The sequence below is a fragment of the Mercenaria mercenaria genome, chromosome 7 (assembly GCF_021730395.1).
Source record: "Mercenaria mercenaria strain notata chromosome 7, MADL_Memer_1, whole genome shotgun sequence".
NCBI classification, from domain to species: domain Eukaryota; kingdom Metazoa; phylum Mollusca; class Bivalvia; order Venerida; family Veneridae; genus Mercenaria; species Mercenaria mercenaria.
In genome coordinates, this window is record NC_069367.1 from 49,461,548 (window position 1) to 49,489,390 (window position 27,843).

The following is a 27,843-nucleotide window of genomic DNA, read 5'->3' on the forward strand; positions in this document are numbered from 1 at the left end:
AATGGTAAAACGTAAAAATGTCATTTAATTGGATATCTACCTTTAAAAAACACAATTTTTCTTAATAAATTCGGTCACGTAAATTTATTTTGTATGAACTTTTAACTACGGAAATGTCGACTCTTCCAGTGAAAAGTTCGCCGCGAGATGCGCAAGTTATGGCTGCAATATTAAAAGACATGGGTGTTACAGAGCATGAGCCAAGGCTAATCAACCAAATGCTCGAATTTACGTACCGTAAGATGACTTTACATCAGAAAATGTGTTCAAAAACTGTAGTGCAGTAGTAACCGTCTATTCTAGAAGGGTACATATAGCCGGATGATGAGCTATATTTTCCAGATAAAACCTGCACTTGTTATGAAAACTACTTTTTAATGCCTTCCATAGTTTGTTCAGAGGGTTTGATTTATCTGTCTATCTTCCTATAATGTCAAACCCTTCATAGGATAGAGTCAGTGTACCCGGTTTCGCACACATTTCCTAAGAATACCTTCCTATCTAGCTAAAAATGATTAAATTTGGATTTACTTCTATATGTTTTAATAAACACGCTTATTTTGGTTTGAAACACGCTACTTTCACTTCCCACTACAATGACGTCATACCTCTTAGTGTACTTGATTCGGATAACATATTTTGACCAGTTGTTGCATTTAAGTGTACCCGGTTTCGCACACCCTGATATTTATAGAACTCAGTGATAACAATGCAGTTACTCAACAGAAAAATATTAATTAACTTTTTAACCATTTATATAATTCAATTTAAACATGTATTTTCCAATAAAACATTTGAAACTGAAATTTAAAAGCAGTTTTGAAAGTGAAAGCTAGGTACCAAACCATATTTTTACTTCTAAAAGCAGAACAGGCTAAAACAACTGAATACATGAAACAAAAATGAAACAATAGAAGCTGTTGAATCACAAAAGACCCCCACAAGTCTAATTATTCGATTAAGTTCTCTGTTTTAATAAAAACGTAAAGCAAACAATCAAGTTGAAGGCATTTTGCAGGTTGGGAGAACTTCAATAACTGTTGAAATAGTTTTCATTTAGGTAAAGTAGTAGGTAAATACTTACCTGTATGATGGAATAGTGATTTTTCAATTTATTTTGCACTTTGTTATTGTTTGCATAGTCATTATTTTCATGAAACTTAATATTTTTCAGCTGACCTACTGGTCTCCATTGATATTGTTATTGTTTTCGTATGCACTTACCAGAACGAGGCTTCAGTGGGGAAGGACCCCTTGTGTCAAATTATGTAGGGAATAACCCACTTTCGTGAAATAATAACAAAGAATTGTTGAATTTGCTGCTTTATTCTCACAAAGTACATGAATTTACTGGCTGTGCGAAACCGCGTACAGTGCGAAACCGGGTACACTGACTCTAGCACTTGTACAAGGATCTTGCTTCCAGTTGGATCCATTTCGTTTTATACATGTACAATTATTTTGTATTATATAATATGCATATTCTCGATATTGACATTATGGATAAAATCCCCTTTTCTGGTATTAACCACCAATTAACGCCTGTTCCCGGTTTTACGGTGAGGGGGTATCGGCCATTACGCTACATGGCGGTAGTGTTTAGATTATCCTTTTTTCCAGTTTTAAACAAAGAAAATTAATAAAAAAGTATTGCAGATTATCATTAAACATTGTTGTAATTAAAATGTAGCAAAAATATCCTCAAAGTTTACTTTATTTTTTGAAATTTTATCTTTTGTTCTTCCGTGGCTCGATACTGAAGGTGTGAAATTATTCGCATTTTTCAAGGTAAACAGATTATTTTTGCAAAAAAAATGTTGTCGAGGTCATAGAATAGTATTTCCATTGTGAGAAAGTAAGAACTTTCCTAAATCCTTATCTTCTGGCAAAAATAATCGCTAATATTGTACACGGTCTTTATATTGGTTAATCCCGCCAGCCCCCCTGACCCTATTTACGGAATACCGGAAAACGGGATTTATCCTTAATGTGGATATGGTCAATGATAACGACGAATAAAATATGTTTAAACCATTTAAACCAATCCCCTCGTAAATGAAGCCTTTTAATTATGAAATTAGGTGCTACATAAAACATGTAAAAAGCTGAGCTCTCTTGAAAAATCACCAGTGCCCCATAAAAATTAAAGAAGTGGTGTTATTGCAATGGCTGCAAATATCTCGAATTATGGATCAGATTTAAGGAGTTTATTTTCTATTATTACAATTAACTGTATTATTGATAATCCATAAATTAATTTCTGAATGTGATTCATGATGTTTAAGCTAGTTAATGTCTTGTCAAATTTTCTAAACAGAAGAAAGTATGGTAAATATATACATCTGCACTAAGATAAAGAAAAAAACATATTTGAATTTTTAAATTTCTGTTATTCATATTGAAACATACTGCATCAACAATTTTACATAAATTAATATGAAATACCTGAATCGCATAATGCCATTATTGCAATTTAAACAAATTTAATCAAAACCTTTATACAAATGTAGGAGAGATCGCCGTGACGTCACGCATTAACATCTGTTTACTTTATCTGGTGGTAGGGCAAAACAAATATTTTTACATTGTGTATGGGATCGGAAGTTTTAATTTTTAATAACTTTTTCACCAGATGAATTTATGGATTTTAAAAATTCTAAAAGAGTTGAAAAGCTTATGATTTTCATATTTTCTTACTCAAATATCTTTTTAAATTAAAAATGAATAACCATTTTAAAATGACATACAATTTTAATAGCGGCATAGGCATAGTGATGTTCAAAACTTTTAGAAAAACACTGTAAGTGAAGTGTTCATAATTAATCCATTTTATTTCAAAATAATAATTAAAACTCGTTACTAAATTGCTTGTTTTATAAGTTATAACCTTTCCATTGATCAAAAAATTATTGGTATAATTTGTGTTCTTAGAAAGTTTAGGCTGCTAGAAAAACATCACTGTTTACAAAAAACATGATTGCTTGGCGTTTGTCCACAAGATCACCATCTTATCATGCTTATCAGTTTTAAAAACAGCAAATACAGCAGATTTGTATACAAACACAATCTCTCCTATACCAATCATTCGATCTTTAACACCTCTTATAAACATAAAGCTGACATTGATCAATGCAAACTGTTTGACATAATTGGCTGTGAAACTTTTATCTTTTATTTATTATAGAACAGAACAGAACAGAACAGAACAGAACAGACATTTTAGTATATCTAACTTGAACATTTACAGTTCATCGTTATATACAAATAAAATCATACATGCATGCAGTAATGTAATAAATAATACCAAATAATGACAATAAACTAATGCAAGTAAAAAGAATATAATTATAATCTATTGCAATGAATTCACATGATTTGATCTTAGCTTAAAGGCTTTTTTACAAAACAGAGCCAATTTATTCAACACTTTAACATTTGTAGAATTTAACAATTGAATAAATTTTAACATACTTGGATGTTTATAGTAATATCTAGGAATATATTGTGCTCTTAATAAGGCATACATTGGACATATTAAAACAAAATGATATTCATCTTCAAGATCGTTACTTTGACAGAGTATGCATTTTCTATCGTTTCTATCTATATTTCTATGTCTACCAGTTTCAATAGAAAGCTGATGTGAAGATAAATGTAATTTAGCTAAAATATTTATTAAACTATGACAATTCATTTTACTAATATATTCTGACATTTCAAAATCTTGTTTTAATTCTTTATATAAAAACAAAGAAGGTCTTGAACATATATCTTGTCTCCAGTTATTTATATATATATCTATACGTCTAGTGCGCAAGACGGGTACAAACCTATTAATATCTATGGAAGACGGAAATATCCATACTTCATGAAAGCCTGCGCTTTGTAATAAATCCCTTACTTTTGAAGCCCAATTTACAACATTATTATTTTCAGCATCATTTCCTAAGACGTTTAAAGTGCTTGATAAAATACAGTTATTATTCTATAACACTAACAGTCTCTATCTGTAGGCAAGAGTATATAACTCTGTCAAATGTTTGGCTGAATTATGGCCCTATTTGATCTTGGAAATTTGGTTCAGTTTTCGCACAAGTCCATATTTTGTCTAAACTGTTTGACTTATTGCTTTGAAATTTTGATCACATATATTTACCATCATAGTCTCCATTTAATATGTAGGCAAGACTATTATAAAGTAAAACAAGGATTTTGGCTCCCTTATTGCCCTTTTGACATATAAATTAGTTAATAAGTTACACATTGCCATATAGTGCAAGACTTACCCAGTTCAACAAATACAGGTACATTGTTTCTATTTTCCTTCTTTCCTGTGAAGATCTCTGGTTATATCTGAACCCATACTTACATCAGTTCTTTGAATAGTTAAGCGTGCTGTCAACAGACAGCTCTTGTTAACGGAGGTAGATAAGCAATAATGCAACTAGTATTTTTGTAAAAAGATACATGTTTGTTGAATACATTGATTATCGGATGCCTAGAAATCACTAGAGGACAGGCTAGCAGCCAGGTATTGGCTGGTTATGAATCTGGTTATTGGAACTAGACACTTTCGGTTCTTAAGGCCAATGCTATTGGCATAATGGTCATGCCGATTTATTATTAGCGTTTTCTTCACAATTGTTGTGCCAATTATTTTCTTTATAAATGCACATGACAGTCTTGTCGATTAATTTCCAAATCCATGTGACAATTATTTGGTAAACAGCATGATCAAATACGGGTTGTTCCTTATCCCTGTGCTGTACTAGGCAAACATTTTGTATTTGGGAACAATCAGCTGTGTATGGAAAATGGTGGAAAGGGACAGAAACCTCAGTCATTCTTTAGAAATATTTTCCTCCTTTACTTAATTTTATTTTACATTTATAACCTTTAAATTTTCACTATGAAAAATCTATAAATTTGTATCGTTATTTGAAAAGTTATTATGTACTCAGACGTTGAGAATCATGGTTAATAGCTGTTATGAGGTAAACTTGGACACTGTTTTGTCAGATGCTCAAGTTGCCAAATGTTGATAAAGAAGGCATGGTCAAAACATTAAACTGGACATCCCTTTAAGCTAAATTAAACCGGTTGAAACATGATTTCCACCACACATTGGTGTGGGAGACATATTGATTTTAATACTCCTGTCTGTTTGTCTGTGTGTGTCAAAAAGCTTGTCCGCACTCTAAGTCAAACATTTCTCATCCGATCTTCACCAAACTTGAACAAAATGTGTTTGCCAATAAGTGCTCAGCCAAGTTTGATAACTAGCCGAATCGGCCCAGGAACTTTGGAATTATGGCCCTTTAATTACCAAAAAACGCTCAGATTTCTTTGGTGTCAAAAATGAGCATGCATTCTGATACTATAGGGAGTCCTTTTGGGGTCCTTTATGTGCATGTGCCCTAAGCAAACAGTATATAAAGACTGACCTACTATTTAGATGATTAGGCAGTTGTGGGAGACATGCGCTTTTCTGAAAAGCAGCTCTAGTTTTATTCTGTGTTGGTTGCTGGTTCCACTATCCTAGTTCATCCGTATTAAATTGAAAATAATATAAATGATTAAATCACTATTTGCAGGTTATGTTACAGATGTTTTGGATGATGCTAAGGTTTATTCAACTCATGCCAACAAGAAAACTATAGACACAGATGATGTTCAGTTAGCTGTACAATGCCGTATGGACCATTCATTCACCACACCTCCACCAAGAGATGTATGCAATCTTTTCATATTTTTACTCGGTTACTGGCTGAAACTGGGGGGCGGGGAATTTAATCTCTTACATATTTTTAGCTCATCACGTATTGACATGGTGAGCTTTTGTGATCACCCTTCGTCATATATTGTCCGTCCGTCGTCCGTTCACAATTTCTTGTGAAAACGATAGAGACCACATTTTGAAACCGATTTTAATCAAACTTGCACACAACTTGTACTGGCATAATATTTTGGTTCCTTTCAAAAACTAGCCAGATCCCATGATTGGTTCCATAGTTATTGCCTTCCTAAAGGGCCAAAATTTGTTATTTTTAGCTTGTGAACACGATAGAGACCACATTTTGCATTTGATTTTAATAGAACTTGCACACAACTTGTATTGGCATAATATCTCGATTCCTTTCAAAAACTGGCCAGATCCCCAGGGATCGAATTTATCGAGATAACTTTTTTTCCCACTAGCAAATTTTTGCTATTACCATTTTTTTCCACTAGCAAAATGATGGGTTCCACAAGCAGTTATTTAAAAGCTGCTTACGTGCTTTTATTAAGTTGTTGTTTGGTTCAATATAAAAGTTCACGGTCCGGACAGGCCGGGGACTTTCTGGTTTAGAAAGTACGATACGAACCAAAGTACTCAATGATTCTTTGGACTTTTGGCAGGACGTTGAAGTTTTAAGTTTTTCTCAGGTCATTGCCCCTAGTGTTGCTAGCATTTTCGGTCTCTGCGGGCCTTTTTGCACCAAGAAACATGTTATTTTCCTCTCCATTTCTGCAGTACTTTGCACATTACAGACCAAAATGAAAACAAATATTGCCTAGACGCTTACTTAGATATCCGATAATTACTTTTGTATAAAGGCTGATCACTACCAAATAGAATGTAAACCTCCGCAGGTCTAGTCACAAGTAGTCCAAATATAAATAGTACTAATCTTTTTTCCTTTCCTAGTGCATTTTCTCGGCAGCAACGTGCTTACTTTTACCCTACCGCGTTTCAGGATGTATCACTTTGCATTCTAATGAAATCGGCATGTTCCTATCGCATGCTAGATAAAAATGGCGGCGTAAGAATTTAATGTCACGAAAAGAGAAATTGAAAGAAGTGAAAAGTAGTAAATTCAGCGGGTTGTATTTAACGAACTGTAGTTTTCTTATATAAAAGTTAACACACCCTTTTCTTTTTGTTTTTCTAAAGTAGCGATCTAGTTCTTTATGAGAATATAAGTCTCTGAAAATCTGATATGCTAGAAAATGTCGAAACACTGTTATGAAGTGAGTGGATTTTATATGAAATAAAGAACAGCTGGATTTAGTGGTGTTCAGCCTATAAAGCGACCAGCGTCTACAAGCAGTCACATGATTATCGATAAATTAACTGCCCCAAAGGAGTTTTTAAGGGAAAAGAACAGTTTGAGCGAATTCCCCGATTTTCGAACGTGATCGCTAAAATATTCAAGTGCCATGATTTTCTACTCGCATTTTTAGCTCACCAGAGCGCAAAGTGCTCAAGGTGAGCTATTGTGACCGGTCATTGTCCGGCGTCCATCGTCCGTCAACATTTTCCTTGTGAACACTCTAGAGACCACATTTTTGACCCAATCTTTATGAAACTTGGTCAGAATGTTTGTCTTGATGAACTCTAGGCCAAGTTCGAAACTGGGTCATGTGGGATCAAAAACTGGCTCAGTAGGTCAAATCATAGGAAAAGCTTGTGAAAACTCTAGAGACCACATTTTTGACCTAATCTTTACGAAACTTGGTCAGAACTTTAGTCTTAATGATATCTAGGTCAGGTTTGAAACTGGGTCATGTGGGATCAAAAACTAGGTCAGTAGGTCAAATCAAACGAAAAGCTTGTGAACACTTTAGAGGCCACATTTGTGACTCAATCTTTATGAAACTGGGTCAGAATGTTTGTCTTCATCATTTCTAGGTCAAGTATGAATCTGGGTATGTGAGGTCAAAAACTAGGTCACTAGGCCAGATCAAAGGAAAAAATTTTCAACACTCTAGAGACCACAGTTTAAGTTTGAAACTCATGGGAATTAGTCAGAATGTTTGTTTTGATAATCTATAGGTCAAGTTCGAATCTGAGTCATATGGGGTCAAAAACTAGGTCACCGGTCAAATCAAAGGAAAAGCTTGTGAACACTCTAGAGGCCACAGTTGTAATCAAATCTTTACGGAATTTAGTCAGAATGTTTGTCTTTATGATCTTTAGGTCAAGTTCAACTCTTGGTCATGCGGGGTCAAAAACTAGGTCAGTAGGCCAGATCAACTCTGGTGAGCGATGTATAGGGCCATCATGGCCCTTTTGTTTTATTCTTACTCAAATTTCGCGAGTAAGCGACTGCTAAATTCGATTCCTGATCCCATCATTAGTTCCAGAGTTATTTTGGCTTGTGAACACGATAAGAGACCACATTTTGCAATTGATTGTAATTAAACTTGCACACAACTTGTATTGGCATAATAATTGGGTTCCATTAAAAAACTGGCCAGATCCAATCATGGGTTCTGTAGTTATGGCCCCTTACAGAGCCAAAAATTGCTATTCTGTATTTTGCAGCCATGTAGAGACTTCATTTATGGTTTGATTTGATACAAACTTGCAAAGTATCTTTAACAACAATAGGTCTTGGATTCCATGATTAATGCAGCAGTGGATATCCAATCATAGGTTTTGGACTTACAGCCCCTGAATGACTTCTGAAAGAGCTAAAATTTGTTCATTTTACCTTGTGGGCACAATAGAAGTGACAATTTATATTCAATTTTAACCACACTTACACACAACTTAAGTCACAATCATATCTCGGTTCCTTTCCAAAATCATCATGGGTTCTAGAGTTACTGTCCCTGAAACGGGCAAAATTTTCTATATTGGCCCTTTCAGTCATATAGAGGTTTCATTTATGCTTTGATACAAACTTGAACAGAATGTTTATCTTGATGATCTCTAGGCCAAGTTCGAAACTGGGTCATGTGAGGTCAAAAACTAGGTCGCCAAGTCAAATCTAAGGAAAAGCTTGTTAACACCCTTGATGCCTCATTTATGACCCTATCTTCATGAAACTTTGTCAGAATATTTATCTTGATGATTCCTATGCCAAATTCAGAACTGGGTCATATGGGGTCAATAACTAGGTCACCTGGTCAAATTAAAGGAAAAGCTTGTTAACACTTAAGGCCACATTTATAACCCTATCTTCATGAAACTTGGTCAGAATGTTCATCTTGATGATTTCTAGGCCAAGTTTGGAACTGGGTCATGTGAGATCAAAAACTAGGTCACCCGCTTAAATCAAAGGAAAGGCTTGTTAACACTCTAGAAACCATATCGTTGACCCTTTCTTCATGAAACTTTGCTTTGTAAGAGTGTTTATCTTGATGATTCCTTTGCCAAGTTTGAAACTGGGTCATGTTGGGTCAAAAACTAGGACACCACTCAAATCAAAGGAAAAGCTTGTTAACACTATAAGAGGCCACATTTATGACCCTGTCTCCATGAAACATGGTCAGAATGTTAATCTTAATGATACCAAGTTCAACAGGTGAGTGATATAGGGTCATCATGACCCTCTTGTTTATGAATTATGTCCCTGTTTAGTTTGAATTTCAGGTTAGTATTGTATGCACTTTCACTCTATCTCAGTCATTGCAGTTCAAATTTGATTCAGACTTAAGATAAATGTCCCACATTATATGACTGAAGTTGCATTATACCGACAGAAATTTTCCAAAGACCTTTTATACCTAGAAGTTACTAAATATGTTTCATGTATACTGTTTTTCCACATTATCATCCACATCTATGGCATTAATCACCCCAGTGATAGCTCCAGCTTCCTAGAATATACTTTAAGAATCACTGAGTGTCCATTTTCTGTCATCCGTTTGTTGTAAACAATTTCTTTAAAGAAATTTTTGAAGGCTTCTGTGTGTATCACTATCACAAAAAAAGTGTTTTCCAGTATATAACTGTAATTCAGATTGACCAGACTTGGTGTATACATGTAGCATACTTAAACAAAAATATAGCTTTGGATTGTATTTACTGTTTCTAAAAAAAAGAAAAACAATTTCCTCTCAGTAACTCTTAATTATGAATGAGATTTGAAATGAAACTTGTTATGTAGGTAGCTTGTTAGGACAGAAAGGTGTTGGGATTGTTTTTGTGGCCATTAGGGCCAAGGTCATTGTGAGGTCAAGGTCACTGGTACTAAAAACAACATGTTTGAGAAACACTAATGTCTCTTATATTTTGAGGCAAATTTTTCGACAAAGAACATCAATATAAGCAAAGGCAATGTTTTTTTCTGGTCAATTTGGGGCCAAAATCCCAATGGAAAAAAGTATGTTTTTTTCCCCCAATTTCAAAACTAAAATTCACAAAGTTTAATTTTTTACTTTTTAAAAAAAATAATAAACAAGACTGTTTCTATGAAACCTTAAACATTTGAAACACAAGACAGTTTGCTAACTTAATGCATAATGATAAATTTTATGGCAGTTTTTTTTCTTTAATGTGACATTTTAATAAAAAATTGACTTACCATTCCCAATTTAGGCGTTTTACGACACATTTTTCCCCAGTTGTAATGTCCCTGGTCCCATTCCCAAACAGGGGGGAAAAATGAAAGGGTTTTGAACCAAAACCTTTTACAACTCCTTTCAGAAAATGAGCCGCGCCATGAGAAAACCAACATAGTGGGTTTGCGACCAGCATGGATCCCGACCAGCCTGCGCATCCGCGCAGTCTGGTCAGGATCCATGCTGTTCGCTTTCAAAGCCTATTGGAATTGGAGAAACTGTTAGCGAACAGCATGGATCCTGACCAGACTGCGCGGATGCGCAGGCTGGTCTGGATCCATGCTGGTCGCAAAGCCACTATGTTGGTTTTCTCATGGCACGGCTCAAATTATTACTTACATCACTTAAGGTTGTGGCAGATACTCTAGTTATGATACAGTAGTTAATATGTATTGTACTAGCTCAGATGCAATGCTCTTTTATATATGATGAAACCAAGTTGGAGTTGATTTTTAAAACCTTATAATCACTGTTATTTACCGATTTACCATTACACTGTAGAGTATCCTACAAATATGGAACTTTGCAGCATTGTTTCTTGCTCTTTGTTGCAGAGAAAGCATGTAGCATTTTAATGCTTTTTGGGGTCTATTTTCCTGTTCCGTACATTGTCCAAGTAGGTTGAGGGCTGTTTCTCTGTGCCAGAGATCTGGTGCTGTATAAATTGTCCTCTCAAGATCATTGTATGCTTTTTGTTGATCGTGGCGTCTCTGCAGGTGACCATAAACTTTGTATTGTAGGAAGTAGAGGTATGGGAGGGAATCGGCTACAGCCCAGTCCATCCAGTTGTCTCTGTTTCCTCTGTAGATCAGATCTTCTTGTGTTGATCGGAACATTTCATACTGTAGTTCACGCGGAACACAGTTAATCTCACACTGCAGGAATCTGATGCAGGATGCTGTAATATGTTTAATGCAGTCCTCATGTTTCTCATTAGAAATTTTGTTGAATTCTGCAGACCATTTAGGTGGAGGATGTTTCTGGCAGCCGCAGATAGACATAACAACACCAGAGTTATGCTGTCTTTCAGTGTGTCTCAGATTGAACTCTGCTTTTTGCATATCCCCAGTACAGTATAACACAGATGCCAGTTTCATTCTGCTGGATGAGATATCAGAGTTCAAGCCTGCTGAGATCCAGGCCAGTGCTTCTGGTGATACTGTTTTGTTTTGGCCAATATTTGATGATGCCAGGCTGGTCCCAAGTGTGGTATAGAGAAATGGTGCCAGATGCTTACAGGCCACCTGCTCAAGCCAGTTTCCATGTTTGATGTAGTTCAACATTCCATAGACACATTTCTTCATAGTTTCTGTGTTGTGATTTTCTCTCAAAATGAGTTCATGTCTTACACTGATCTCTTGTGCGAAGTTAATATATAATAAACCTGAGCATCCTTCATTGATATCAGCAGGAGATAGAACATAGTATGCTAATTCAGGTGCTATGTTCAGTTTGATCAGTAGTCTTTCTCCAAGCTCATCAATATCAATTCTTAGCAATGCTTGTCCATCACTCTGTATCAAGTCAGTTATACTTTCTAGTAATTCATGTTTTACTTCAGTGGAAAATTGCCCTGCCATCAAGTTGTTTCCAGGTAAAATGAAATGTGGACAGCAGTCACTTTGTACACAGTTGTATAATGTCAGTAAACAGTGTATTAAACATGTTAACAAATTGTGTTCTTGCCACATGTTTGGTTCTGTGTTTTCTATACGATGTAACAGGACTGTTTTACACATAAAACTAGACAAGTTTTTGTCTCCTTTAGGATTCAGAAATGTTTTTAGTAACATTTTCATTAAGACATAACATCGTATTTGTGTAATGCTTAAATTAAACATCAGACATCTTTCTGCAAGGGATGTAGATATTCTCCATTCCAGATCTCTTTTTGGACTGATCCTGCTGCCAAATGCAACCACAAAACATCCATTGCTAACTGCATATCTCTTCATCTCTGGTGTCGGCAATCTTCCTATACTCTGTCTTTCTAATCAGCCTGTGGCTGATTGAGGCCATGATCTGCATAAAAGTGCAAATACAAAATCTTTATCACAGAATCCTTGCTCACCTTGCATAGCCTGTGATGGTCCATGCCGTTCATTATACTCAAGAATAGCATTGTTCAACCATGTATTCTTCCACAATACTCGCCCTTCAGTATCTCTGATACAGTCTGTGTGACGAATCTCAGTCATAGCGGATTAAGCACCTGTAGGAAAAAATATCCAGGTGCTGTAGTCTCATCATGGATCATCCTTATACTTGGCATGCCAGGTTTCAACTCCGCCCAGTCCTGTATCACATTAACAGCATGGTCACAGGATACTATATCAAAGTCTGATTGAAGTCCTGTAGTTGTTGTACCTTCTGTTTGACTTCCAAGGAAAAACACAGTCACATTGTCTCCAGTTGACCTGTGTGAGATTGTATGCATAGTCTCCTCCAGCATCTGTACCTTTCGCCTTTTCTTCACAATTCCCTCATTTACCCCAATATCACCTAAGACTTCCGATAACTTCAGTGAAATGTTATTTCTGTAGTTTGGCAATCGAAACATTCTGCAATGATATTAATAGATGCTAATGGCCAAAACTCTGTAAAAAGTGAAACATATTTAAACAAGATTGAAAGTGGATTTATGGTAAAACACGATCACTTGAGATCACAAGGGAAGACGCAAAATGTTATCCTGGCATGGTCTCAAGTGGTCCTAACATAGAAGATAGGCAGTGACCATATGAATTGCTTAAGTTGAGGCCCACTCCTCCCTCAATCCACTACCCTTACAGGACACATAGTCTTATGCTCAACACTTTCAGACCCTTGACAGGTATGCATGTTATTGTTAAAGTTTAAAAATTCAACACAAGAAATTAAAAGAGTATGTGCCAAAACATCTGACAGGTATGCATGCTTTTGTAAAAGTTTCAAAATTTTGACACAGGAAATGAAAATTATGCACTAGTAAAATTTTCTAGCCACTTCTTTTTAGAACGGGCTTAAATAAATCAAGGACATAAAAGTCTTAAATCCAAAGATAGTTTTATAAAATCATATTCTAAGTTCATCTTGAATACAGATGTAGAAACTTTACTGTCGGTACAAAAACCATAGATGTGTACAAAATGGACAAGATTTTTGTAACTGTTGAGGAACTCTAGCACAAATCTAACATGTGGAAAGTTTGACTAAATTGTTTCATACAAAACTAAAAGCATGATACGTTTCAAAAGGCATAGAAATATTTGGAAACAGCTGGGATGTGTTTGAACTCGCATATGCCAATTGATTGCTCTAAGCTGACATGCAAATATTGGGCAGGTTCAAGTTTTTGTATTGATTATTTTTCAGTTAATGATAACAGAACAAATACAGAAATTGTCAAAAACTGTGATTTTAATGGAAATTTTGGACACCAGATGTGTTTCTGGAAAGGTTTTTACCACTGTTTTGTCACTTAAAGATGAATGAAATTCCATAATTATGTTTCTTACATTACTGGAAGAAAGTCATGCAATACTCACTTTTGAAATTACAATTTTGTCCTTGATTTGACTAGTGTATGTGCCAAAACTTTATCCAAGGATTTTTTTTAGATTCAAACATTTATTTCTAAATGACTTTTGAGGTTTTGAAAATATAACCAAAAAAAATCAGACTTCAGTAACACAGTAGGATTGAAGATCCTACAGAATCACAGTATATGTTATCAAGTGTTTTGGGGTGTTTGCAAAGTCCAAAACTACTTTACCAAGCCAGATACTGAGTGTCTGCTGTTGCCAGGTTACAGGTAAACAAGTTAATTTTACTCATCAAAAGATACAATAAGTTTTAGATCTTACTTGGAAGTGTCAACATGAACTTCTTCCTTTCAGTATCAAAGTACTGCTGACTTCAGACTTCAAACAACATAATTTTTCAGAATTTCTACTTTCTCTTTTAAAAAGCCAGTTAAGGGGAACAACTCCCAGCATTCTGAAGTAAATAAATATTTTGCATTATGTCCCTTAAAATCAACTGCTAGACCCAAATTTCATAAGACCCAAATTTCATATTTGAAAATATGAACAATTATGTAAACATGAAATTAACATGTTTATGTACATACTAACAATATTGTGCATTGGGTTTAAAACATATATATATATAAAACCGATGGGTCAGTGCAACACGGTCGTAACTCATTTTTTGAAAACTGTACAGGAGAAGCAAAAAATATTTTTGTATTCAAATGATGTAATGAAAAACAATACAATCTATATTATTTTTATCAAATAACAGTAATAACTACAATACTATGGGAAAAAATGTCAAAAAAATGTTCACTGAGGAGTTATTTGAAAGTTTTCCAGTTACGACCATGTTGCGCTGAAATGTGTGGAAATTTTGTCAAAAACTTAGTGCAACAAGGTCGTAACTAAATGATAACAAATAATTTATTGGAGATAATTCATAACAAAGATGTTTATTCAAAAGACTATTAATTCAATATTTTTAAGCATATCCATTTATCTTTTTCTGTACTTTCATTGACTTGTTTTACTCGCAAAAATGTCAAAAAAATCATATAATATGTAAAAATAAAAATGTACTACTACAAAAACACATTTTAAATTATTTAAAAGTATTTTACAGTAAAAAGACAATAAGAGCTTGACTTGGTCCAAGATATTTGCATATTTTACTGAATGCAGGCGCTGAGAGTTTTAGTATTCAATGTTATTTCAGTATTTTACAGTAAATGGACAATAAGAGCTTGACTGGTCAAAGGTAACTTGAATATTTTACTGAATATAGGCACTGGGAGCCTTTATGTTCAAACTTATTTCATTATTTTACAGTAAATGGACAACAGAAGCTTGACTGGTCCAAAATATTTACATATTTTACTGAATATAGGCACTGAGAGCTTTTATGGTCAAAGTTATTTCAGTACTTTACAGTAAATGGACAATAAGTGCTTGACTGGTCCAAGGTACTTGAATATTTTACAGTACTATACTTATGTAGACACTGAGTGTCTTTAAAGTACAAGATATTTGCATATTTTATAGAATATAGGCATTATGAGCCTTTAAAGTCTAAGGTATTTGAATATGTCTGTGTTTAGTTATTAGATTTTCATCAAGAATTATGCATCTGTTCTGCAGCATAAATAATTATGTATGCAACAGGAGCACAATACTATTCTGCAAAAGAACATGTGCATGCTTCTTGATACAAGTCTAAAAGTCTTTTTATTACATAAAAATCTACACTTAAACAATTATCAATGGTATAAATTTGCTCTTTAGCTTGAGTAAAACTAAAAATGTCACAATTAAAGAACATGATAAACACAACAACACAGTCACATGAAACTAACATCAAAAATGATGCCATACACCTGATGTGAAATTTGAATGTCAGTATGGTCTGTTCCTGGAAAATTTTGTAATATATGTATGAAATGGCAGCCTCTGATGCATATTTTTTGTCTAAATTTTCAGGTATTGAGAGGGTCCCCACCTCCTGTTAGGTTGGTCAGGGGAGTCTCCCTCTGGAATATAGGTATAAAATGGAAGCCTCTAGTGCCTTTTTGGGTCACAACTTTGAGGTACATGATGGGATACCTCCCTTCCGTTAAGGGGGTCAGGTGGATCTCTCCCTGGATTTTCTTTTTTAATATAGGTATGAAATGGTGGCCTCAGGTGCAATTGGGTTTAGATGTTAAGGTAGAGAAGGTGATATAAAGGTAGAGAAGGGGTTCAGAGGGTTTCCCCCTAGAAATGTTTTAAATATAGTTATGAAATACTGGCTTCTTGTGCATTTTTGGGTCTGAATTTTGAGGTACAAGAGGTTAGCCCTCCCTCCTGTTAGTGAGGGGAGGAGGAGGGGCTCTCCCCTGGAAATTTCTGTAATTTAGGTATGAAATGGTTGCCTCTTGTGCATTTCTGGGTCTAAATTTTGAGGTACAGGAGGGGATAACTCCTTCCTGTTTGGTATAATACCTCCTTCCTATTTGGGGAGGGGGAAAGGGTCTCCTCTGGAAGTTTTTGAACTTTAGGTATGAAACTAGAGCTGCTTTTGAGAAAAGTGCATGTCTCCCACAACTGCCAAATCATCTGAATAGTAGTATAAGATCGGACGAGAAATGTTCAAGCGTAAACCCTGCTCCCTATATATTCTTAATTCCCAATCAGACTTCCAGTGCTTTGATTATCAAAAACAAGTTGATCAGACTTTCAGAGCTTTGATACAACCCAATCAGACTTATAGTGCTTTGATTATCAAATATACAATCCAATCAGACTTTCAGTGCTTTATTTATCAAAAAGCAATGTTTCAAGGGCCATACTTCCAAAGTGCCTGGGCTGATTTGGCTAGTTATCAAACTTGGCTGAGGAATTATTGGCAAACACATTTTTTTCAAGTTTGGTGAAGATCGGATGAGAAATGTTCGACTTAAGAGTGTAGACAAGATTTGTGATAGATGGATGGACAGGCAGGAGTAAATCAATATGTCTCCCACCACACAGTGGTGTGGGAGACATAATAATGGCCTCTAGTGCATTTTTTGGTCTATATGTTGAGGTATAGGAGGGGATACTTCCCTCCTGTTATGGGCTTGGGAGCATCTCCCCTCCTGGAAATTTTGAAATGCAGGCATGAAATGGTGGCCTCTGGTGCAGGTTTGGGTCTATATATTGAGAAAATATTTTATTTTTTTTGCCAAAATAGTTGCATGCAACTTCGATGAGTTTAAGTCACTGGGGGTATAGGGGGAGCACGGGCTCTCTTGGCCATGGCCCTTGATCAGCCAGGCCTTTATGTTGGTGTTTCGCAACATAAAAATCAAGTAAATCATTCATTAAATTTAAATGTAAATGCTGGTAAATTTATTTATGTTTTAGTGGTTTAACGACCTATACAAATATTCGATATATACCCAACAAAATCTTCTGTATATCCAAATAAAACTTATCGGAATACGAGCTTTACAAGCAGAAGTCATGCTTCACTTATAGCACAGAAAAATTTCCACCTTTAATAATACCATTTTGTATTTTGCCCAATTCATGGAAATATGCATACAAAAAGGAAAAATGTTATTTCATTGTTATCCTTTCACAGTTTTACATGAAACTTGCATAAAGGAAAGTTTATTTAATAATTACAAGTATAAAAAGGTGCCTTTTTTCCTCTTAAAATTAAGTCACGACATTATGAATAGGGCTTCTGATGCTAAAAAATATTGAATTTGGAGGAAGTTTTGCTGAGAAAAGGTTAACAGAGTATTTTTTTAACAGAATAAGTGTTTTGGTAAAATCCTAAACATGTTGGTCAATAAATTCTTAACACCACTTTGCATTGATAAAATTTGAAATATGGTAACAATATTAATTTTGTAGTATAAATACCATTTTCTAAGTTGTTTAAAAACAAAAATCATCCTTATTTATCATTTAACTATTGTAATATTGTACAGTTTAATGTTAGTTACAACCTTGTTGCACAGAAATTTCAAAGTGAAATGGCATACTAACTCTGTACAACAAAGACGTATGTTGAGTTACGACCATGTTGCACTGACTGAAAGTGTCTTCCTGAGATACAACCTTTTGACAATTTTACTTTTTTCACTTTAATTTTAAGAATGTGATTTAGATATTTTAACAAGTGATGTTTTTATGTTAAATAAGGCAAATTATGTAAAAAAGTGTATTTGGTAAAAAAATCAAGTTACGACCATGTTGCACTGACCCATCGAAACATGTAATACATATATTGAGTGTGTACTTTTAAACCCAATGCACAATATTATACTCTGTGTTTTGCTATACAATTATTGTATAGCAAAACACAGAATAAATGTGTACTAGCAGATGTTTTTATATGCCCAAAGGGACGTATTATGTTATACCCCCGGTGTCCGTCTGTCCATCAGTCCGTTAGCAATTTCGTGTCCGCTCTTTAACCCCTTGAAGGATTTCAAAGAAACTTGACACAAATGTTCACCACATAGAGACGACGTGCAGAGCGCATGTTTCGGATGACTTGCTTCAAGGTCAAGGTCACACTTAGGGGGTCAAAGGTCGTATATGACTTACTAATATTGCTCTGCATTGCAGTGCTCTTGTTTTTATTTGGCAGATCCCTTTTTTGTTCACTTACAATAAAAAATTTTAATTACTTCCCTTTTATGTTACTATAAATAGCTTATTTTGAATCTTTTTTATTATTGGTAGTAGGGAAAACCGAGATCACTTTTCTGTGGTACAACATGGATGGTACCTCCAATTTTTAGGTGTATTTTGACATACCTGTACCTGGTAAGGATTTTTTTGTGGACTTAGAATTTTTATTAGAATTTCTTCCCTTTTCTGTTCCTGTCCTTTGGGCTTTAACAGTCAAGTTCTTTAAATTTTGCTCCCATCCTCTGATGTAACCCTTCGGGCGTATATTGCCCCGCTTGGCAGCACTCTTGTTTAATTATGTTACTGCGTGACATTTTATTAAAAATGTAGCTATACATACACAATCGGGGGCCTCCGTGGCCGAGTGGTTAAGGGGACTGACTTCAAATCACTTGCCCCTCATCGATGTGGGTTCGAGCCTCACTCGGGGCGTTGAATTCTTCATGTGAGGAAGCCATCCAGCTGGCTTACGGAAGGTCGGTGGTTCTACCCAGGTGCCCGCTTGTGATGAAATAATGCACGGAGGGGCACCTGGGGTCTTCCTCCACCATTAAAGCTGGAAAGTCACCATATAACCTATCATGTGTCGGTGCGAAGTTAAATGCAACAACAACAAAAAATACATACACAATCAATTTATATATTTAGTACTAAAGTTAAAATAAACATTTGATGACTATTTTCTAATTTGAAGTGAATATCTAAAGGACAAATATTTCAGTGAAAGATGGGCATTGGACATCTATACAGTTGTACACAATTATTAATTTATATATTTAGTAAAGTTAAAGTACATTCGATGACGATTTTATACATTTGAAGTAAATATCTAAAGATCAAATATTTCATTGCAAGATAGGCATTGAATATCTTTAGAGCATGAAAATTTCTACTTACTTCACTCGCATTTCTTCATTAAGCATTTCTTTATTAAGTGAAGAATGTCACATTGATGTCTCCTTATATATCATGCAAAAATTTAAAAGCACCAAAAGTTCACTTCCAACCCCAACTCAAAATCAGGATCTCCTCTGACTTCTATGTTGTAACTTGGTGTCACTATAAATTACCATTACTTTAGGTTTCATGAATTACTGTGAAATCATTTTTATTCGCGTAGGTTGAAATTTCGCGTATTTTGCACTAGGACCGATGTGTACCTAGCGCGACTGATGCGCAAATTTAAGACCGCGCTATTATTATTTTTTAATTTCATTTTTCATTTCTAAAATTGGAAATACGCGAATTAAAGCCCGCGCGAAACAGTCCTTTTTCACATTTGCACGAAATTTCATGCCAGCAAATTTAACCCTTTACTCCATACAGATACAATAGTATTGATTATTGATACCCAATACACTCAGTTGCATTATCTGTACACTATCTCCATACAGGTTATTGGAGAAAAATGCAAAATTTATACCTGTGTTACTCAGATCAAAATTAGTCTATGAATACTTGTTTTAAATGATTTCACAGTATACTGTGTTTGATTGCCTGGTTTTCAGATTTGGGTAATTGTTATACATGTATGTGCCAGCATTTGTCAGTTTAACCATATATCATAGAATATCTTCTACGCATGCAGTGTACCTTTGTGACATGGCATAGAACATCTTCTACACAATGTACCTATGTAACATGGCAATTTATTTTCCAGTCAGATGTAACCTAATGTGAAATAATCAGCGAAATAACATCCAAATGATGTATATGCTGCCGTTTTTGCCAAAACCACAAAATTTGGTGGTCATGAAATTAAATGATTTAATAGTATGTTAGTATAAGTACCGGTAAGTCTCTTGGCTTCTGTTTCACTGTTACTCTGTCTGTTAAATGGTAAGCTGCACCATTGCCCTGTTTGTAGCTGGTAGTACATGTGGTTCTGGGACGATCTGTGTATGAAAAGAATTGGAACCACTGCCTTATCCTTGCATGATCGTAAAAGGCGACTAATATGGTCTTAACACTTGGTTTTGCTGTAACTCTGTGATTCCAGCAGGTACGCAAATTTTGATTCCATACCTCATGTTTTTATTTCGATGTAAATGAGATGTGAAACCAAAATTTGTAGTCCTGTTTGGCGCCATTTAACCTATACTGTGTTGGTGCGCCGTAAAACCCAAATAAATAAATAAATAAATTCACAAAAGTTAGACATAGATAGTTTTAAATAAAATTTGTATGGGGGCTTCTGTGCCGAGTGGTTAAGGTTGCTGACTTCATATCACTTTCCCCACATCACTGTGGGTTTGAGCCTCAATTGGGCATTGAAGTCTTCATGTGAGGAAGTTGTCCAGCTAAGCTTATAGAAGGGCATTGGTTCTACTCAGGTGCAAGCTCTTGATGGGGTCTTCCTCCACCATCGAAACTTGAAAATTGCCAAATGACCTATAATTGTGTCAGTGCAACGTTAAACCCAACAAAGAAAATAAATAAATAAAATTTGTAACTGTGTGCAGGAGTTAAACTATCATGAATGCCACTACTATGCAATTTACAGTAAAATATAGAATTTCTACATCAACAATCATGTTTTCTATCTATCAGAAGGCTTATATTGATACAGGATGTTGGATAATAGTAGCTATACATAGGTAACGTTCTCTGTTTATGTATATGCACTGACTAACAGCTATAAATTCCAACGTTGAAATAACCAAAATTTGACTTAAAATGATTTTTTGTGCAAGTGTTTTTGTGACAGGACTTGAAAATGTCTTCAAGAGTTTGAGATAAGATAGTTTGAGATATCAAATTTTATCTGTTATATAAGGTAATGATAAGTATTCATTTCAGAAAGTGCTTTGTATATTTACTTCCAGCTGCTACTTGAGATAGCGCGGCACAAGAATGCACAGTCACTTCCACTGATCAAGCCATACTCGGGTCCTCGTCTACCACCAGACAGATACTGCCTCTCTGCTCCGAACTACAAACTAGTCAGTAATAAGAAAAAGGTAATTGTGTAGAAAGTAAAGCTGCTGAGGAGGAGGGGGGTGACTTTTCAGCGAGAATCTGAATTTTGACACTTTCTCTAAGGCTTCCTCAGATATTTTAAAAGTTAAAGACCATGTGACATGTTGTTTTACAAAGTCTCGGACTATAATTGTCAGACATTAAACACAATCTACCATTAATTCAAAAGCTGGAAAAGAATTGTTTCATGAATTATGAAACCCTAAACCTTGCTTGTGGTGTGGTATTCTTTCATCTGAGGAAGCCATTCAGCTGGCATGCAGACGCTTGATGGTTCTACCCAGATGCCCGTCCTCCACCAGGAAAAGCTGGAAAAGTCGCCATATTACCTACAGTTGCAGCAAAAGCAAAGGATGTCTCCAAATAGTCACATATTTTTTTCTTGAAACAGATCCTCTTCTTTTGATTTCAGTATAAATATAGTATTTCATGTGCATTTGATAGATACTGAGATATTTCAACAATATGGCCAAAAAGGCAAGTTTTAAAACAAGTGTGTAGCTTTCAAATTCATTTATTTCCAATCTATCCTGGTTGCACAACCAAGATAGGAAAAGTCTAAAGAAATGTAATAATAATTTTACAAACTTGCATTTCTAATTAATTTTGGCTAAATATATCTTAGTGTAAATCTTTGACAAATTAAATACAGTAGTTATCATATTCATATCATTCCAAGGCAAAGTATGATTATCAAGTTTATACATTTATATGTTAAAAGTAATACTTTCTTGGTTGGGCAACAGAGATAGGAAAGTCAGATTTTAGAAGTACCTCCAGAGAAAATCTAACATGTTTGTTTGTATTAAGCACTCGGGGAACATGTACACAGTGCTCCCTCTCTACAGTGGCTCTCTGAACAACGATTCCCTCCTTGCAACAACATTTGCTACAGACTCCAAAATATGCTGATTGTTCTTTTTTTTATACCTCTCTACAACAACTCCCACCGAACAGCAACCAAATTTTTCGTCTTCTGAAGTGAGTTGCTGTAGAGAGGGAGCTCTGTAATTGTAAATGAACATTTGCAAAACTTTCAGATTTGTTACTGGATCAAATTCTGATTAATCACCTTTAACTCTTGTATATGCAAAACACTTAGCTTGTCTGATTTTTTAAAAAAATCTACAAGGTATTGTACTTACTTGAAAGTCAGCGTTGGTTAAAATTTTTGTTAAGGTCCATCTTTTTTCAAAAACTACAAGAGCTACAGCTTTGAAACTTTGCACACTTGTTTATCATCATTAGGTGACTATATAGGCCAAGAACCATAACTCTGACCTGCATTATGTCAGAATTATGGCCCTTTTTGTACATAGAAAATCTGAACTACATTGTATAACTCTTTTCCTACATATTGTCCAGCACTTGCAGAGTAGCGATGACACCCACTTGTTTATATTTGATTATTATTTAATTTTGTACAATGTCTTTTCCATGTTTTACAGTTACACAGAATTCCTATTGGTCTTCCGGGAAATCCACTAACAGGTGGTCACAGAATCTCACTCACACCAGTACAGAAACAGCAAACTGGTAAATATTAAAACACATCATAAAATTATCAAAAAGCTAGTGAGTAAGAGGAATTTCTCTGCAGTCCACCACTGCACTAAGTCATTGCTGTAATTTCATCCAGTAAGGACACCTTGCTTGCACTTAACCCATACCCTGCTAAATTTCTATATATAATGAACTTGTCCATCTTTCAAATTGGACAGTACCATTAACTGTTAAAAGTGGTGCTTACCAAAATGATATTGACTGAATCGCAGACAGTGCAGATCTTGATCAAACTGCACAAATGTGCAGGCTGATTATGATCTACTCCGGTCGCAAAGGCAGAATTAGTCAGTTTAGTCATGTCTAGCATGATATAGGTAAATGAATGGGTCAGAAACGATGTTAGCAAGTATAAGTTAGTACTGTTTACATATTTTTATTGTTTGCCCACTTAGCTCAATAGGGAGAGTGCATATCTTTGGATGACGCTAGTTCAATTCCCATGCAAGATGTATGTTCTTTGTAACGATTTGATAAAAGACATTATAATGGAAATATTCATCCTCCTCCTCTGATTCACGAGTGGAATTTGGCTCTTGCTTGCAGAGAAGGGAATTGTACTGGAGCAGAATCCAGGAACACTGCTAAGGTTAACTGCCTGTGATTACGTAACTGAAATACTGTTAAAAAAATGGTGTTAAACTTAAAACCAGAAAAAAAAAATACATATTTTTATGCCCCCACTTTTGGGCGGGGGGGGGTGGGGGGGGGGTTGCCCTTGTCCGTCCGTCCGTCCGAGAATGTGTCATGCCTAGCTCCAAAAGTATTTGACGTAGTCACAAAACTTTACAGGAATGTAGGTCAGCATGACAGTGTAGTTGTGCACCTGGGGTTTCCTGTCCGGATTCATTCAGTCGTGTAGGAGTTATGGCCCCTGACTGTAAAAATTGGTCATTTTAGTGTTGTGTCGCGCCTAGCTCCAAAAGTATTTGACGTAGAGTCACAAAACGTTACAGGAATGTTGGTCAGCATGTGTAGTTGTGCACCTGAGGTTTCGAGTCCAGATTCATCCAGTCCTGTAGGAGTTATAGCCCCTGACTTAGTAAAAAAATTGGTCATTTTAATGTTGTGTCGCGCATAGCTCCAAAAGTATTTGACCTAAAGTCACCAAAGTTTACAGGAATGTTGATCAGCATGTGCAGTTGTGCACCTGGGGTTTGGCGTCTGGATTCATTCAGTCGTGTAGGAGTTATGGCCCCTGACTTAGTTAAAAATTTGTGATTTAATCTTGTGTCATGCGTAGCTCCAAAAGTATTTGACTTAGAGTCACCAAAGTTTACAGGAATGTTGAACAGCGTGTGCAGTTGTGCACCTGGGGTTTCGTGTCTGGATTCATTCAGTCATGTAGGAGTTATGGCCCCTGACTTAGTTAAAAATTGGTCATTTCAATGTTGTGTTGCGCCTAGCTCCAAAAGTATTTGACCTAGAGTCACAAAACTTTACAGGAATGTTGGTCAGCATGTGTAGTTGTGCACCTGAGGTTTCGCGTCCAGATTCATCCAGTCCTGTAGGAGTTATAGCCCCTGACTTAGTAAAAAATTGGTCATTTTAATGTTGTGTCGCGCATAGCTCCAAAAGTATTTAACCTAAAGTCACCAAAGTTTACAGGAATGTTGATCAGCATGTGCAGTTGTGCACCTGGGGTTTGGCGTCTGGATTCATTCAGTCGTGTAGGAGTTATGGCCCCTGACTTAGTTAAAAATTTGTGATTTAATCTTGTGTCATGCGTAGCTCCAAAAGTATTTGACTTAGAGTCACCAAAGTTTACAGGAATGTTGAACAGCATGTGCAGTTGTGCACCTGGGGTTTCGTGTCTGGATTCATTCAGTCATGTAGGAGTTATGGCCCCTGACTTAGTTAAAAATTGGTCATTTTAATGTTGTGTTGCGCCTAGCTCCAAAAGTATTTGACCTAGAGTCACAAAACTTTACAGGAATGTTGGTCAGCATGTGCAGTTGTGCAACTGGGGTTTCGCGTCCGGATTCATCCAGTCCTGTAGGAGTTATAGCCCCTGACTTAGTAAGAAATTGGTCATTTTATTGTTGTGTCGCGCATAGCTCCAAAAGTATTTGACCTAAAGTCACCAAAGTTTACAGGAATGTTGATCAGCATGTGCAGTTGTGCACCTGGGGTTTGGCATCTGGATTCATTCAGTCGTGTAGGAGTTAAAGCCCCTGACTTAGTTAAAAATTTGTAATTTAATCTTGTGTCATGCGTAGCTCCAAAAGTATTTGACTTAGAGTCACCAAAGTTTACAGGAATGTTGATCAGCATGTGCAGTTGTGCAACTGGGGTTTCGCGTCCGGATTCATTCAGTCGTGTAGGAGTTATGGCCCCTGACTTAGTTAAAAATTGGTCATTTTAATGTTGTGTTGCGCGTAACTCCAAAAGTATTTGACCTAGAGTCACCAAAGTTTACAGGAATGTTGATCAGCATGTGCAGTTGTGCACCTGGGATCTTGCGTCTGGATTCATTCAGTATTGTAGGAGTTATGGCCCCTGACCTGGGAAAAAATTATCATTTTAATGTCATGTAGTGGGGGCATCTGTGTCCCATGGACACATTTCTAGTTATCTCTGTTTTGAATCTAAAAACATTACCAGAATTTAGATTTTTAGGTTCATTCAAAAATTGTTCAGTGTGGTTTTGGGATGACTTATGTATGAAAAGAATTCGAGCCACTGCTTTACCCTGTATGATGGTAAACTAGTAGTGTCTGAACACTTGGTTTTTGATGTATCGCTGTGATTCCAGCAGGTGTAAAGGTTTCTATTGCATACCTCACATTTTTATGACAGTGTAGATATTAAAGATGTAAAACCAAAATTTTAGTCCTGATTGGCACAGAAAAACCCAAATTAAAATCAAATATTTACTTGGAAATGACACCAGGTGAAAAAATTCTTTCAAAATCAAATAATTTAAATGAAAATAACTAAAACATGTTCAGAAGTGTTTTGGATGACAATTAAAATGTATGACCTGTTGTGTTTATTTCTATATAGGTAAGATCCAGATTGGTACTCCAACGCAGCCACTTGCAGTGATAAACAGACCATCTCAGGTGAAACCTATAGTCAGAGTACAGCAAGGTGTGTTCTCTTAGATTTATACCTTTTTTTCAGCCTTGGTAAAAAAATTGAAGACTTCTGCTTGTTGAAATATTAGCTTAATCATATAATGAAATTGTAATTTTTAATTCACCTGAGCATGAAGTACTCATGGTGGGGTTTTAGGACCATTGGTTGTTTGTGTTCACAGTTTCTTTAAAAAAAGAACATCTCCTAAACCATTGTGCCAATTTCAGGCAAATTTCACTTGGATGTTCTTTGAGTGGTCCTCTTTCTCTGTAAACTTTAGGTAATACATGCTGAATTTTGGTTTACATGGTAACCCAAAAGGAAAATCTTTAAAATCTTAAAAACCCCTGATTTTGAAATAACTTCATATCATTCATCCTTGTGTGACCTTCTACAAATTCTGTTCAGATCTTTCTTGTATTTTAAAAGGGCCAGTGGACAGGATTTTATGGCAATATGGAACTTCTGGCACAAATTAAAAATATTTTCAAAGCAATGCTTCATGACTGATCCTCAGCCAAATCCCTTCATATGATGTGTGTGTGTGTGTAAAACATGGACTCGAAGGAGTGGAGCTAGTTTTTTCTAATATGGCTTTTTAGAAAACTTTGAAATTCTTCTCTGAAACTGCGGGCTCAGTTTCTGAATAGTTTGACAGCAATGTTCCTTGGGTTACTTTCGATTCCTTCAAATCATTCTGTTTCATTTAAAGCCATGTAGAGGGGACAGGACTAGTTTTCCCAATATGACTATCGAAGGCTTCGATAGTCTCATCTCAAACCACTGACCTGATATTAAAATTATTTCATAGCAGTGATCCTTGAGCGATCCTCTAGGAAATTCTTTTAAGCAGTTTTGATTTGTTTGAAGAACAAAGTTGTTTGGGGTGGGAGCAGATCTAGTTTTCCCCACATATGACTATATGGATTATTATAAAATCTCATTGACATTCTCTAAAAGTGCTGTCTTGATTCAAAATACTTTTACAGCAATGTGGCTTGGGTAACGTTCTACTAAATGCCTTCAGATCATTCTGTTTCTCCTATTGTTTAAAAACATGGCAACCAGGGAGTGGGGCTAGCTTTCTTGATAAGGCTACTTGGAAAACTTTCATAATCTTCTCTGATGAAACCGCTTGCCTGATTTTAAAATAATTTCACAGCGTTGATCTTTGTTCCAAAAATATTCAGTCAGCTTTCAGTATCCATTGAGGGATCTAGAGCCATGCCATCCTGGTTCTCTTCTTTATTCTTAGCTGAAACCATCAAAGTAAAGTCCTATTTGTAGCGATAAGTTTTGATGGAAAAGTTCCTCTGTGTTTCAGCGAATTACTGAAATGCTTGTAACACTGGTTTGCCATTCTCAAGGTGCTCAGAAATGTTACGCATGTTCAGTACAATATTCTCACTATTTTTCCCTGTTGCAGGTCCAGGATTGATGCCAGGTCACACAAACACTGGTGGCAGCTTGGTACAAACACAAATAATGACAACAAATCAGCCTGTTACCATGGTACCCGCTTTGAGTGGACAGACTCTTCTACAGAACATAAATCCACTGAAAAGGAAAATGGACGATGATGATTATGATACTTGATACATATTGTTGTTGCTGATTATATAAATTCATGTGTATATATATCATTTGTCACAATAAATATCACATTTAAAATTAATAAAAATAAAATGAAAAATAAAGTAGGAGTACT

At 35.6% G+C, this 27,843-nt stretch overlaps 1 protein-coding gene across 1 annotated transcript; it reads left to right on the top strand.

The window, feature by feature from the left end:
* Positions 1–68: 68 nt before the first annotated feature.
* LOC123554193 (transcription initiation factor TFIID subunit 9B-like) lies at positions 69–27,813 on the top strand (the record flags this gene model as incomplete). The annotated part of the gene is made up of 6 exons (XM_053547169.1): positions 69–237; positions 5,595–5,731; positions 21,338–21,472; positions 22,940–23,027; positions 26,061–26,147; positions 27,562–27,813. Coding segments are annotated over 6 exons (786 nt in total), but the record flags the coding sequence as incomplete, so codon positions are not given.
* Positions 27,814–27,843: the final 30 nt, after the last annotated feature.